The 15701-nt window shown below is 44.9% G+C and overlaps 1 protein-coding gene across 6 annotated transcripts in view; it reads right to left on the bottom strand.

The window, feature by feature from the left end:
• Window positions 1-282: 282 nt before the first annotated feature.
• The window catches only part of Pcnx1 (pecanex 1), a 142439-nt gene continuing 127020 nt past the window's right edge, over window positions 283-15701 (bottom strand). For all 6 annotated transcript variants that reach the window (XM_050164471.1, XM_050164473.1, XM_050164472.1 and 3 more), the window contains 9 exons: window positions 14128-14358; window positions 12174-12274; window positions 11135-11285; window positions 8188-8418; window positions 6755-7029; window positions 5170-5375; window positions 3174-3616; window positions 2702-2842; window positions 283-2590 (listed from right to left, as the gene is read on the bottom strand). In XM_050164471.1, coding sequence (XP_050020428.1) covers window positions 2450-2590; window positions 2702-2842; window positions 3174-3616; window positions 5170-5375; window positions 6755-7029; window positions 8188-8418; window positions 11135-11285; window positions 12174-12274; window positions 14128-14358 — 1920 coding nt within the window. In that variant the 3' untranslated portion in view covers window positions 283-2449. The remainder of the gene's footprint in view (window positions 2591-2701; window positions 2843-3173; window positions 3617-5169; window positions 5376-6754; window positions 7030-8187; window positions 8419-11134; window positions 11286-12173; window positions 12275-14127; window positions 14359-15701) is intronic.

Below are 15701 nucleotides of genomic sequence, written 5' to 3'. Positions count from 1 at the left end.
GGCAGTTGTATCTAAAGGATATCGAAAGTTAATTACCTGCAAAATTAGTTAAAAGCACTGAAGTATGCTGGAATTTTGTACTTTAGTGAGAAGAAAGGCTGGGCAGAAAATCTAAAATACTAGCTTGCTATCCAGGTGGATACTGGGAGGAAAAAAAAAACTAATAAATTAAATCTTAAAACACAAATCTTCAATTATCACTATCCCCTGCTGTAATTAGAAAAGTGGTTTTAAGGTCACCAGTTTTAGATTATAAAACTAAAAAACAAGACTTCTCTTGGGTTCCTAATTTATAAATTTAATAAAGTTATATGGTGACAACATCTTATTTCAAGAAAAATGTCCAACTCTCTCAAATCAATATACATGTTCCATACAGGACCCAGTCTTACATATGGAATCCTACTTTCAGAGCATGTAATACCTAACAGTTATGAGGGGGACCAGGCATAAATATAATTCTGACCTTTGGCCAAACCACCTAAAGTTCATCTTCTAATGCTTTCTCTGTGGTAAGACAGATCGTCTCCCCTTTAGATTGTACACCCTCCACTTCTCCACCTAGGAAAAGATCAAGCCCATCTTTGAGCAGGGAACACACAAGTATCTGGGAGCACAATTCTGCTGGGAAGTTTTCAACACAGACAGACAGGCTGGATCTCCAGCTTCAGAAAGATCACCACTACTGAACATACTGAACAGATCTGCGCACACGAGCTAACAGAATAGAGCAACAGTAGCAGGAAAATACACTTGAAAGTAGTCAATTTAGAAATAGAAAGGGCTCCTTTTGAAAAGGTTCAATTAAGTCATTTGACAAATATTTTTAAACAATAAAGTTTGCAAAGTTTGAAGTCTATGGAAACGTCAGTACAAGGCACATTGGGTTCTGAACAACCACTGATTTTTAAAATAACAAGGAGAAAAACCAACAGGGTTAGAAGCACAGGTGTGGAGAGACGCCTCCCGGCTGCTGTCAGCTCTCACCCTGTCTCCTGTACCGCCAGGACACTTGTGACCAGGAGCCTAGGCAGTGGGGACAACAGCTCTCTCCTCTCAGCTCCCACAGAAGCCCCTGAGTAAACTGGCCAGTGCCACACTGTGGAGTGGTCACAGTTCAGCTGGGTGACCGGCTTCTTCCTGCTGTCTGTCCATGGGGAGACAGATGGCGGCTCCCAGATGCTCAGGAGACGGGCAATTTTCTTTGGAGTTTAGAACAAAGGGGATTTAGAAAACGCTTAAAGTTGCAGTGAAACTAAACTGCAGCTCGCACGCAGCCGCACGTTAGCCAAGGTACACACTTCCCTGAACACATGCTCCTAAAAAACCAACAGAATTATGAGACAACATATGAATTAAGTCAACTTCACAGTTATAAATATTTTAAATGACAGGTATACACTATAAATTACAGGAAATAAATTCAAGTAATAGAAAAAACACAGAAGCAGCAAAGTGCAGATCTGCTGAGACGGCAGGACAAGAACGGCGCCACATAGACCATTTTGTTTGAAAAAATTTTACTTGAGAAACCGAACTTCATGTGAATGACTTCAAGAGCTAGGAACTCTTCAAATAAAAGGCAAATCCTTTCTTTAAGTTCCTGGGCCTTCATCTTCTTGCAAAGCAAAAGCATGTTCAGAAGCGACTCCACAGAGCCTGCCACCAGCTGGGAGGAGCGCGGCACACGTGAGACGTGACAGGGCAGCTGGCGGTGGCACTGGCCAGGCCGAGCCTCTGGTCACCAGCTCTGGGAAACATCAGTGATGAAGCTATGTGTGTGTCTCCGGAGTCCAGCACACTAACAGAAAGGGGACAGCAGCTCCTGCTGGCTATGTGTCAGGAAAGGGAGGGGCTAATCCTGAAGGCAATTTAAATAATGGTATTTTATTTTTATATATAAATAAATGTTCTGAGAAATCTCAGATTTAGTGCATTGCTGTAAAAAATTAGTGCAGTTTTTTTTTCATTAAAGTTTTTAGCTTTCAAGGAATAAGATAAACCTACCTCTATCCATCATCTTCCTCACTGTACATTAAACTTTTATACTGTTAGGTGTTGAACCCAAAGTTCCCACATGGATCTGTTTGTAAAAATCGTGGTCAATGGATTTCATTTTCTACGACAAAAACCATGGCAACTGTTTTTGGCAATGAAATTAGAAAAATATGAGCTCAGAGTTAGAGACAAGAGTCTGTGGGTTAAAGCATAAATGCATAGAGAGCCTTTCACAGACAGGCCCCAACAGAATTTTGCCTTTCATGCAGCTAACTTAAAAAAATATTTCAGCTTTATTTGGGGATGGAGACAGCGACAGGAGTCGGGTTGGAGGCGCTTAACCAAGCCGCTGTTCAAGTCTCTGCTGTGAAGGGCAGGCAGTCCCTGCAGGTGAACTTCGGCAAATGTACTTTCTCAGCCAGAGAAAGGAGCGCAGGGGTGCAGCGCAGGCTCACACTTCGGCCCCCAGTTCTAGCACCCCAGTTTCAATCACAGTCACGTATTTATCATCAATCTGGACCAGGAGCACTGTCTTGTCGATGTGGGACCTTGTACCTGGGTCTCTGCTGCAAGGCACCCATCGGTGAATCACCTGGTAATCAGAACAAAACGCGCAGTTAGGCCTTGAAGGCACCGTACACTCAGCCCCGGGCAGCTCTGTAAGGACTCAAGCAGACACAGCCCAAACCAAAGGGGAACTTACATGGCCTTCCATGCCCTCCTGAGGACTCCAGTCTTTCCAGCTGTTTCTCCCCGCTTTTAACCGAATTCCTTCATCAGGCCACTGAAGCTCCTTCCTTTTTGACAGGTTGATCCCTTCCAGAATCTGACTGAGATCCACAATCTAGACAGATACATATTTCAATTCATATTTTCCCTTGATGATGAAAAAACCTAAGACTAAGCAAAATTTCTCTCAGAGGACTCTTTGCATTTTAAATTCTCTACTGCTTACTGTGGATTTTTTTTTTTAAAGAATGAAAATCTAAACAGCCCCGAATCAATTCCTTTTGGACAAACTTCCTCTCTCAGTTTTTAAGTTGGCAGAAAAATTTCCCCAACATTGCAAAGTGCTCCAATCCCTCACCTAAGTAAATGACATTTTCACAGGAGCCCCCCATTTGACAAGACAACAGACAAAAGCGAAGCAGCAGGAAGGCTCTTGGCCTGCTCACCTGGACCCTGTAAATCACCTCCCCCTTTCTGGCATGGGAACTGTTGGCAGGACTTAAGGTGCTGCCCGGCTGGGCCTCAGGGGCTCCACTCTGGCTGCCTTCTGCCCCAAGAAAGCCCACAAGGGTGTGGTGCTTGCAGGCCGGGATGCTCTGGCTAGAGCTGCTGGAGGAGGGCAGGCCGTGCTGCACACAGACTGTGCCGCCCTGGCTGCTGCCTTCCATCTGGTTCACCATGGAGAGGCGGGACTGGATGGATGAGGGCAGGTGTCGAAGAGATATCTGGCTGGTGGAGGAGCGCCGACATGGCACGAACCCCGTGGTGGACATCCGGAGGGACGAGTGCCGGCTGCTGTAGCAATAGGATGACTGGCTGGCCATGGAGGCTCGAGCTGGGGACTGTCTGACCAGACTGGACTGCACCGAGTGGGCGCTGTGGCTAGTGCCTGGCAGGAAGCAATGACAGCCCCCATCAGCAGAAGACAAGCCACACCTGGGCTGCGTGCTGTGCTTTCTTCAATGTCTCCCTCAGCAATCACTCCATAACTTTACAGAATTTAACATTTATGTCTAAAACTTTAAAGGTTACAAAAAAGAAATACATCTATTTTCTTGTATTTCTATAAAATCATTTTGTTATTTCTTAAAAGCTTTTTAAAATTCAAATTCTACGGTATAAGAAAAAAATAATTTACAGCAAATATTTGGATTTAAGGTTAGAATAAATGCTAAAATATTTTTTTACAGAAATATTTCAGATAAATAAGAATGTAAAAAAAATAAATGAAATAAGTTACTTTGGAAATGACAGAATCAGAAATGTTTAAAGACACTGTGTGGGGATGGAGAGATGGCTCAGAAGGTAAGAGCACTGGCTGCTCTTGCATAGACCTGGGTTCGATTCCCAGCATATATGTAATAGTTTCCAACCATCTGTAACTCCAGTTTCAGGGGATGTGACCCCTTCTTCTTCCGACCTCCACAGGCACTGCACACATGTGCTCACTCACACATAAAATAAAAATAACAACACAGCCTGGTTTCACATCCATGTGGAATCCAAGTGTCAAACTCAGAGGCCAAGAGCAGAATGGCAGCTGATGGGGCAGGGTGGGAAGCAGGGGCCGCGGAGCTACAGGGCTGGAAGGGCGGCTTCTGGAGGGGACTGCAGCACAGAGCTCAGTGCTATACTGCGTGCTAAGATTTGTGCGCCTGAAAAGTGCTGAGGAGAGAGAGAGAGAGAGAGAGGAAGAGAGAGAGGAAGAGAGAGAAAGGAAAAAAAAAAAAAAGGCCAGTGCACAAGGACACGGCTGTGCCCGAGCTAGATTTACTCAAGAGGCAGGTAACAGGAGAAGCTCACAGTGGAAGGCTCTGAGGATGCCCACTTAGAGAAACCTCCTGCAAAGACTCCCAGGGCTGGGCATCAGGTCACTTACGAGGTCTGTCACACTGAGTCCCTGTGATTACAAAGATTTACATACAAAAATACTGTAAAGTCAGAAGAAGCCTGCTACTGTACTACAGGATAAAAATGAGATAAAATACAATACTTATATATTATTAGCTTTTAAAATGTATATATATTTATATATATTTAAAATGTATTTATATTTTTTTTTAAAAAAAATATTTTTTTTTTTTTTTTTTTTTTTTTTTTTTTGGAGACAGAGTCTATCTCTACAGTCCTGGCTATCCTGTAACTCACTCTGCAGGCCAGGCTGGCTTCAAACTCAGAGATGCTGGGATTAAAGGTGTGCACACAAACCCGTAATATTTTGCATAAAGCAAGTGAAGTACAAGATTTATACATGTGTATCAATGACCGATGTAACAATGCTATAATGCACTACTGGATATCAAGGAAACACCATGCTTCCCATTACCAATACACACCCCTACTTTACATACCACACACACACACACACACACACACACACACACACACACGCTGGCTGCATGGTAAGGGGCCAACATCTAATATAACTTTTTCTTGAGTTACCTAGTGTTGGAGGATACGACGTGGTGGGTGGGTGCAGCCCTGATCCTGCTGCCTGTCCCTGGTTTCCAGTGCTTCCTTGGGACCCGGTGCTGTGGGGATCACTGACTGTGGCTGCGTTGGTACCAGGACAGGAAGTGCCACCTCCAGTGTCAGAATCTTCAATATTGCCACCACTGTTACAGCCAGCTCCACAACCTTTCCTTAACCTGGAGACAAATCCCAAGGTAGAAAGCATTAGCCCTGCATCACTTCAAACAACCCTCTGATCCTTTCCACTCTTCTTGGGTACCAGGACTGTCACAGCCACCTCCCAACGTCATTACGGTAAAATGAGGCTCGGGAACAAGTCCCCTTCCCAAGAGTGGCTTGAGAAGCACATCGTGCCCCTCCCCCATGTCCCAACTCCTCCTACCAACTCTACAGTTCTGCACCCACTGTCCATACAGTGTAATGAAGAACTGCAGAACAGCTGGGCTCTCAGGATCCCAGCTGGAATCAGCAATCTTTGTCATCTGAAACAGCATCCTATAGCCCAGGCTGCTCAAGGACTCTGTATATATTCTTAAATTCTCCTCCTGCTTCAGTGCCCTGAATGCTGGGATCACAGGTACAAGCCACCACACCAAGCTTTGGCAACAGAATTCTTGCCAGTATCTGTTGAGCAGAGACCCAGTTTGTCTACACTGCTGCGGGATTTGCTGACAGAGCACTGCTTCATCTTGCTGTTTGGCTTTTGTTGTTTTAAATACAGGAAGACTAACAGCTGCCCTAATGGGGCAGGCTTACCTCGGTTTGGTACTGGACACCCTGCGCCAACACCGCCCTTGGTCCCAGCAACCTATCTATATGCTGCCTCCCCCAGGGGTCAGTTTCTGGCAGGCACTGTAGCTAACAGAGGTTTTCTGAAAATGAAACCCTGTGAATACTCTTCTGGCTTATGCTGTTAGACAGTAACCCAACCTGAGTCTTTAAGCACTGGCTAGTCCTTGGAAAATTTAAAGACACCACTAAGAGTCTGTAGCTCTAGCTCATACTCTGTTTTCCTAGTGCTCTGATAAATAGAAACTGAGAACAATAACCTATAGTTGTCCCTACCATCCACCGAACTATGACGCGCCTATACCTATGTCCGGCTTCACTAGACAAAGAAGGCAGAGAAACACAACACACACACTCAGGAACCGCATCTGGGTGACGACTGGACCGCTGCAATGGTAACCACTGGCTGTGTGGAGTGCTCCCTGCTGCTGAGAAGGAGTGCAGGTGCAAAGAAAGCAATCCACATGCAAGGTTCCGATGTCTTTCTCTTACGAGAGGCAAGATGTCGCAGCAGAATGAGGAAGTTAAACACAGGAACAGGGGCAATGGGAATATTAGAGTTCTGCTGACATCGCCACAGGTACATGAGCTCTACTGTTACCTGAGCCTGACCTAAGGTTTATCTCGGTTTCTGAAGGTAAGGAGCTGATTTCTACCTCCTGGTGTTCAGGTGGAGTACACCCCGGCATCTCCATCTTCCCTACGAGCTTCCTAGGTGAGCTGACACAGTGCTGAGAGAAAGCAGCCCAGGACACAACCCCACTACCTGTGCCAGGTGGACACTATGAAGTTCCGGATATTTCCCAAGCTGATTGGTCCCCCAAGAATTTCTTTGAGCTGATCGTGGCTGTCAGAGTAAGACGTTGTCAGGGGTGACACAAAGATCGGGTAGCCAATAGGCTGATCACAAGATGAGTTTATCATGTTCCGCAGCGCCTGCTTTGCATTCTGGATGCTGCCTCTCTCGGGGTTCCGGTTCCGGAGAAAAACCAGCTCCTGCTGCTGCCCTGCCCAGAGACCTCGGACACATTCCTTATTCACCTACGGGACAGGGGAGGGTAAGGACAAAGGTCAAGAAAGGAAGTGCAGAAATGGGTGACACAGTGTGGTGACCAACTGAAAAGCTATGAACACAAGCTCACCTGTGAAAGGAGTTAGTCAGTGTCTCTTCTTGAATAGCTGACTGCTAAGTAGTAGGCACCTATGGTATACTTTCTCTTGCTACACCTTCTAGAAACTAAGTAAAATGAGCTCCTTTGCCAAGCTAGTGGACTAGATAATAGTTTTGCTGGAAAAGACAGGCAACACATATTTCAATTTGAGAGGATGTTTGTGATATTTTGGGGTTGATTAAAAGACCAGATAAAGATGGTGGAGGACAAGATGGCTCCGCAGGTAAAGCTATTTTCTTCTAAGTCTGGTGACTTGAGTGTGACCCCTGGCGCCCTCCTGTGTGGTGGAAGGAGAACCAATTCCTGAAAGCTGTTCTCCAGCTTCCACAGAATGCCGGCCGCACTAGGGTGTGCTGTGCACACATGCACTCTTAAAGAGATCAAAGTGAATCATGATAAACTTTTAATTTCAAAAACCAACGTTCCTAAACCCCTCAAACATTTACACACATACACACACACATACATGAACACTCACGTATGTGCAGACTGAGAGAGAGTGAGAGAGAATTTAAGGAACAAACCACTTACAGTCAGCTTTGAACCACAATGAAGCACAAGCTTTGCTATTCTCTTTTAAATGAGGAGAGCACCTCATTAGCAGTGGAGTGCTGTGGGGTTTTTGTTTGTTTGTTTGTTTGTTTGTTTCTTTTTGAGACAGGGTTTTTCTGTGTATCTTTGGCTTTCCTGGAACTCACTCTGTAGACCAGGTTGGCCTTGAACTCACAGAGATTCACCTGCCTCTGCTTCCCCAAATACTGGGATTAAAGATGTGCGCAACCACCGCCTGCCGAGTGCAGGCTTTTAAAGGATACTGTTCAGATTTTATATGTAATGGATAAAAGTCCACCAGCCCTGAAATAAACTAAACAAACTAAAGGCTTTACTGCATCTAAGAAAACCTCACAGGGCGGAGGGAATTCTGAAAGTGAGTGTTCATAAGGCAAGGTATAAACAACCACACTTGGGAGGCTGGATTAAGACTCCTGACCAATCTCCCTTGTCCAGGCCTGTGCTGCAGACTCACCTTGATGACCCTGAAGCTCAGGTGGCGCCGGTTGAGCATGATGATCTTGTACTCATTGGTGCCGTCGTCCATGACATGCCGCAGAGCCAGCAAGGAGGGGGAGTTGGCGAGCACTGCACTCCGCCACGCTGGGTCCCCTTCGTGGGCTATCACTAGGTTCTTTTCATGAGACACGATGGCTTCATAGAGCACAGTGGGGTCGTCATACTCGTCTGGAGAAGTGAAATGGTCCTAAACACAGAAATAGCACATGTAGATTTTTGGTTTTGTTTTGGAAAAAAGGAAAATAAGTTCTAGGATAATAAGCAAAAATTCTTACAAATGGGCTTAACTTCCTATTATACGTATGAGTGCTGTTATGAACATGCGCATTACTGTTCTACTAATTGGGTTACTGTTTTATACATGTCTCAGCTCTTGAACCAACACTTTCTTCAAAGCTTTACATAACCAAGTTTCATAAATTGTCTTTTTACCTCTTTCAAGGTAGTTTTTACATATTTATTTACACATGTTTAAAGTTTATAATTTTGTGTGTGTATAGTATGTATGCATGTAGTGGTCACAAAACAGCTCTGTGGAGTTGGTTCTCTCCTTCCACCCTGCCATAGGCTCTCAGGACTGAGCTCAGGTCTCCAGGTTTGTGCAGCAAGTGCCTTTACCCACTGGGCTGTCTCACTGACCTGCACACACAAGAGTCTCGAAAGGTCTCTACATTGTGCTCTTTATAAGCTAAATAAATTTTCCATAAAGACACACATTTGTAATAGCTGCAACATGACAATTATCCTGCCCTTGCCCCTCTCTGCATGTGACTGTACGTAGATTCGGTATTCCAGTGCCACTCCAAGAGCCTCTTTGTCTCTATGACCACTTAGCCCTACGATGGACATTTGCCACCTATTGTCTGCAAGACTGAGGCAGGAAGCATGAACGAGACAAAGGGAGCATCCCTTTTAAAACCTCCAAGTTAACAGGGGATTAAAGATACACATCAAAATAATCGTAACTCAGATCTAATGTTATTCAGGAAATGCAGCTGTCTTACTGTTTGCTTTTGCACGTAGCTAGAAGGTTGATGCAGGCACATACTCATCCCAGCTCAACCCCAGTAACTACAGCTCATGTCTGGCAGGGAAGAGGAGGAGTAAAAAGCCAGTCCCCAGGGTGCAATCTATGAAAATGATGCTGTGTACCTGAGTGATGAAGTCTAACAGTGGCCTGTCCTCACTTCCCCGTTCCCTTCACCTGCCAGGGAGGCTGGATAACACCTTCACATGCAGCAAGACTCAAACTCAATGGGGGCAGAACTGCTTCCCAGGTTCAAAGTTCACAAATGGTAATCCCAGGTCAACACAGCTTCCAACACCAGGATTCATCTCTTTTACAATGAAAATCTTTTTTCAATTCATTTTATTTTTGCTTATCTATATATAAATATACACGTTTGTGTACAGATGTGGATGTGAGTGCAGGTGCCTGTACATGTCAGATCCTGGAGTGGAGTTAGAGATAGTTGTGAGCTGCCTGCTGTGGATGAAGGGGATTGAACTTGGGTCTTCTGTCAAGAATAGTATTGGGCTAGAGGGATGGCTCAGAGGTAGAGAGCACTGGCTGCTCTTCCAGAGGTCCTGAGTTTGATTCCCAGCAACCATATGATGACTCACAACCATCTGTAGTGAGATCTGGTGCCCTCTTCTGGTGTACAGGTGTACATGCAGACAGAATACTGTATACATAACAAATAAATAAATCTTTAAAAAAAAAGTTATATGAATTCTTAACTGCTGAGCTTTCTCTCTAGTTCCACGGATTAATCTCTTAAGAGCTCTGCCTTTGCAGAACCTATAGATAAAGTCTGTGACCTGCCTGACGGATAACAGCACTCCTAAAGACTTTGCACTGACCTGGACAACAGACAAGACACCTCGCACACTGTGCTGCCTTTGGCAAATGCTTGCTGTGGGAGAGGTCCCTCCATCCACCTCTGCTTACTAGAATCAGTATGGTTATTTGGAGGAGAAAGGAACTGACTGACAGTAGGACCGACACATGGTATCGGGCACGCTAACTGCAGGTTTTAATCTTGTTCAAATGCTTCTTCTCACTGGCTTCAACTATAGAAAACGGAAGTTTTTATGATGGAGTCTTGTGCTTAAGCCTGTAATCCCAGCTACTCGGGACGCTCATTAGTTCAAAGCCAGCCTGGACAACCTAAGGAACCTTTCTCTGTCTCTCAGAGCGGGCTGAGGATAGCGCTTAGCAGCAGAGCACCTGCCTGGAGTGCAGGAGACTCTGGTTGAATCCCTACACAGTACTCCCCACCCCAGTGACCTGGACACTGGCTTCTCTTTTAAATGTACCGAGTCTTGTCTCAAACCGCAGATCTGTAAGCACAGTTGAGAGACATGACCAGAGGAACAAGTGCCAGCACACAATCCACAGCGTGTTCCTCAAAGGGTCCAGGGCTTTGCAAATACATTTTGGGGTCCAATTTTCACTGCACTCCCTAGTAGGACTGTCAGTGACCACTGAGCCTGTCCTGACTGCCTGCCGCTCGGGGGCACACCAAGCAGAAGGCAGCAGCATGCCATCCTACAGGAGTCACGAGGCACTTGTGGCTATCAGGTGTTTGCGGGGGCAGGAACTCCAAACACATGAAATCCAACAAGCGTTTCAGGGGTACAGCCCTCTCCTTTCAGTGTGCCACGGCTCCTAGATTATCAATGGTGATGGACATTAATACTGAAATTCACTACTACCGTTACTATGAGAAACATGGGTTCAGGCTTCTGGGATTTAACGCCTTGCTAGGAGTCAGGCTTTTCCTAGATTCAGATGAGAGCCTTTCCAAAGGTTCCCCCAAAACACAGCATGAAAATCAAACCATGAAGTATCAGCAAACCTCTGAAATGAATTAAAAACACACAACCAACTCATCTCTTACCTGATGGAGTTTAATGGACATACGGATTCCAGGTACTACAACTTTCCTCAACAGTTCCATGTCAGCGAAAATCCACTCATCTCGGACTGAGGAAATCCTGAAGTCCCCTTTAAACAGGGCATGCAGTCCATAGAGGAAGGACTCCAGGTTACTGTGAGGTGGAGAGAAACGGCACATATTTTGACAGAGGTCTTCATGACACTGAATCTCCTAGCTGCTTTGCATCACAATCGTCTGGGGAGTTTTGAAAGCAGACTCCAGAAACTGAAGTCTGAACTCCTTAGTGAGACTCCCAGGAAATGGGTCCTGTATGCCTGGGAGCCTTGCTTATGAAGCAGGGAAACGGCTTGCAGAGACAGACAATGGGAGAGAGCCTGTGTAGCGAGGGAAATGAAGGAATCTCGTGTGAAACATGAAACCAGAGACATTTAAAGTAGGAACTACTCCTTTAAAATACACATTACACTAAATGATATAGACAAAGATTATGAAGAAATATAGGAAAACAAACCAGGGAAATTTATTAGAAAAACAGATAAAATATGAGACCAATCAAATCTTACAGAGTGATTATAAAATGCTCGAAGTCCATTAAATTGTCACAATTAGTAGCTATTATCACAAGTGGGAGGTTGAAAGCCAGTTAGTTACTACAACATAAGACGTTCAGCAAAAACATTTATAGAAAAATGAAATTTTCAGAAACTTTGCAGTAAAATATCCCAAAACGAATGTTTCAAAACACAACCAAGTAGTCAAACAAAACATTTAGTTTACATCACAGAGAGCTTCTCATGCTCGTTTACTCTATGTGTGCTGTGCTTCTGTGTGAATCTGTGTACCACACACCTGCCTAGTGCTCACAGAGGCCATCAGATCCCTGAAACTAGAGTTACAGACAGTTGTGGGACACCATGTGAGCTGGGAGTTGAACCCAGATCTCTTGGAAGAACAGCTAGTGCTCTTACTAATCACTCAGCCATTGTTCCAGCCCCATCCCTTTCCCAATACCTTCTGGAAAACAGAACGGCCTCTTTACCTGGACATATGGTGGGAGGCCGTTCCCAAAGCCCTCCGGCCCAGAACGCAGAGTCCATAACAAAGAGTCACCAGGGAAGAGTCTCTGTCCACATCTAGAGGCTTGAAAATAAAGAACATTAGATACCGGGAAGCTTTGTGGGAATGTAACAAATCAGAAAAGACCCCACGGGTAAGGCAGACAGAGAAAGGAAGAGCTGAACTCTACTGTCAGAGAAGAGTTCTGTTTGGTGGGATACTGTCTCAGAGGGAGAGTGGAGAGAATGAGGCAGAGGCCGGCTACACTGGTGAGTGTCCTTGAGCTTGGAGCCAGTGCATCTCCAAGTTTAGAGGGCTTTTCTAGGAGGAGGTCCTTCTGGGAAGGGATTTATGGGAGCAGAATTCGTGCTCTTAAGGAGATGGGAACAATTTTGATTTGATTAAAGAAAAACTATAGCAGAAGGGAGATATGGCTGGAAAATACCACTAATAACTTTATTCTAAAGGGACTGTATACAGTGGGTAGAATATATCCAGGGCTGAGTGGGCTGTCTGAAGGGGTTGAGGACACCCAGATCAGAACTGGGCCTCAAAAATGCTTATTTTATGTATATGAGTATTTTGTCTGCATACACACACACACACACACACACACACACACACACACACATATGCACCATGGGCATGCCTGAGGTCAGAAGAGGGCACTGGATCCCCCAGAACTAAGAGTTACAGGCGGTTGTGAGCCATCATGTGTGCTGGGAATCAAACTCAGGTCCTCTGGAAGGACAGCAAGTGCACTAGGTGCTGAGCTACCTTCTCAGCCCCCAAGGTGAGCCTTTTGAATATATGGTGTATGGGCACTTAGTAGGATTTCTTCATCTATGGCCAAATGTCCAATAACCTGAGAGTACTTGAGGATGGAGGCCATTTCTGAGTAAGAAAATAATGTACTTCAATACTGTCCAAGCCACAAAAGGGATATTATAACATGTCCACATGCATCAAATGCCCTTCAAATTTGAAAACATTAGGCAAAAACCCCTTAGGCATGTTTCATGTATAAAAAAAAAAAACAAATAAACCACCTAGCTGCCTGTGGCATGTCCCTGGTTGGCCCGCCTAGAAGGGTGTGTAGCCTACTCATCACTGCTTTAGGACAAGTGACTCCCATCAGCATATGCTCTGCTGCACATCAGTGTAAAGTGCAAGGCTGCCACTCAGAGAGGGGCACAAAGGCACCCCATTTCTACTGATGAGAAGATGCTAAGATGGCAGGGTTCCTGAAAACAGCTGGGAAGTAAGGGCTAACGGGTTTGGTAAAGCCACAGATACTGGCTGTCAGGCACTGCTAACTCCAGGATACCAAGTAAACAGGATGCTGGGTGCTCAGCTCCACAGACCTTCCCTGAGAAGACAGTGAGCCCTAGTCAGTCTTGGGGTCTGTGGTTTTGAGGGCTGGCCAGGAACATGACAGTGCTATACGCCTAGAAGAAAGAGTAGTTGGAAAGTCTGTACTTATCTTACTTTAGGGCAGGACAAGTTGTCCTGACGTGTGCATGGGGAAACACTTGCATCAATGTCATGGGGAGATTCCTATTTTAGGTCTAGGATTTAAATTTCCGGAATCAGAGTTTCCTGGGAGAGACCTAAAACACTCTTTATTTTCAAAGTGTTGAATTTTACCTAATTTCGTACTGAAAGTCCTAGGTCTACACTCTCCAACAGCAGTCACGGCTGCACAAGCAGGCTATTTAGAAGGATTACAGTAAAACAAATGCCAGCAGGACGCTAAGCAAGGATGCTCTTCAGCTGCCTTGGCAGAGCCGGTTTGGCTCAAACATTCTGACACAGGCATGCTGCCTAACCCAGAGGATCTGAGAAGTGCAGGAAAAACTGACTCACAATAATAGGATATTCTCCCATTTTGTGAAAACCTGAATTCAGAGAGATACAAAGGCCGTGCAACAGCTTACCTTTGCTCTCCGGGAAGAGCAGTACTCTATCCAGTTGAGGTAAATCACACAGAAACTCTCCCGAGATATGCCTGCCAGACGATGGTCATAGTCTTCGTCAATGTTTGGGTTAAAAGTTGGGTCCACATCAACATAATTTCGGTCTGCACACAGACGCAGTCCTTCCTGCATTGTCTCATTCGCAAGCCACTCCTCTAACTTAGAGGAGGCTGTGACATAATAAATGATCCCCTAATTACGAAACACAGGGAATTCCAATCAAATCACAATGCAAAAATTCATTCCAATTTCTTATCACCTACAGATAATTTAGCTCAAAATATTTAACACCATGTCCCGTGCCTAATTTTAAGAAAGTTACTTTGAGCCTTCCTAGATGGAAACACCATCCAGTGCTTTAAAATCAACCATTGTGTGATGGAGGAAGGCCATTGGTTAATTAATAAAGAAATTGCTTGGCCCTGATAGGTTAGAACATAGGTGGGTGGAGTAAGCAGAACAAAATGCTGGGAGGAAGAGGAAGTGAGGTAAGACGCCTCAGACAGACGCCATGCCGCTGCTCTCCAGGGCAGACGCGATGAAGCTCCGACCCAGGATGCACGTAGGCTAGAATCTTACTGGTAAGCGCACCTCGTGGTGCTACACACATGAATAGAAATGGGCCAAGCAGTGTTTATATGAATACAGTTTGTGTGTTGTTATTTTGGGGCATAAGCTAGCCAGGCGACCGGGAGCTGGGTGGCAGGAATGCAGCCCGCAGCTTCCACTACAATTGTGAGAGCCAAATAACCTGTAAGCTCCACCAGCAAAGGGACCAGATAAGTTCCTGAAATGCGGGCGCTGTAGCTCTCGGGAAATAACAAGCCACATGTTTTCATTCCCCTAGTCTGTATGAGTCAACTGTGCTGGACATGCTTGATCACACGTGGGCGGGAGGTAATTAGGCAGGAAATGTGTCAGGATGTATGCTTGCCCCTGATTGGATCTGATGGGATATGCAAGGAATTGTGGGTTTTGCCCTTTAAGTCCCTGCAAAACATGACTTGTGGCCATTCTCTGGGAACCTAGAGGTAGACCTGACCAGAGACCATCTTTGTGGTCCGCATTTAATTCAAGTTTGTTTCAAATTTGGCTCAAAATTGTAGAATTGTTCTTTCTCTTGAGAATCTTAGGATTAACACCATAAATCTGGTAAGGCAACTTGTAGCCTATCAATTTCAGTGCTTAAATTCAAGGTATTTTTAAAGAGGTGGAAAATTAGTACGCTGTATTTATTTTGAAAATTTTCTCACAAGAAGTTATTTAAACTTTTAGTGCTCCTAAAGTCAAATAATAGAGATAAAGTAAAAAACAAACATAAAAGGAGGCACACATTCATACACATGCACACAAAGACAGACAGACAGACAGACAGACAGACACACACACGTGGGCACAAACACCCAAGTTAAGAAAAGTGTAAATCAAGTTCTTTAGCTTCTTGGGTCTAACTGAATGGAAGGCTCAAGGTCCATCGAAATCAGCACAAATCCAGAACTTAGTGGTTAAAATGAAAAACAGAAAAAATTCAGATG

This window comes from Alexandromys fortis, unplaced genomic scaffold (assembly GCF_014885135.2).
Source record: "Alexandromys fortis isolate MF-2015 unplaced genomic scaffold, M_Fortis_MF-2015_v1.1 scaffold_159, whole genome shotgun sequence".
Classification (NCBI taxonomy): domain Eukaryota; kingdom Metazoa; phylum Chordata; class Mammalia; order Rodentia; family Cricetidae; genus Alexandromys; species Alexandromys fortis.
This window is presented reverse-complemented; position numbering and strand designations above follow the sequence as displayed.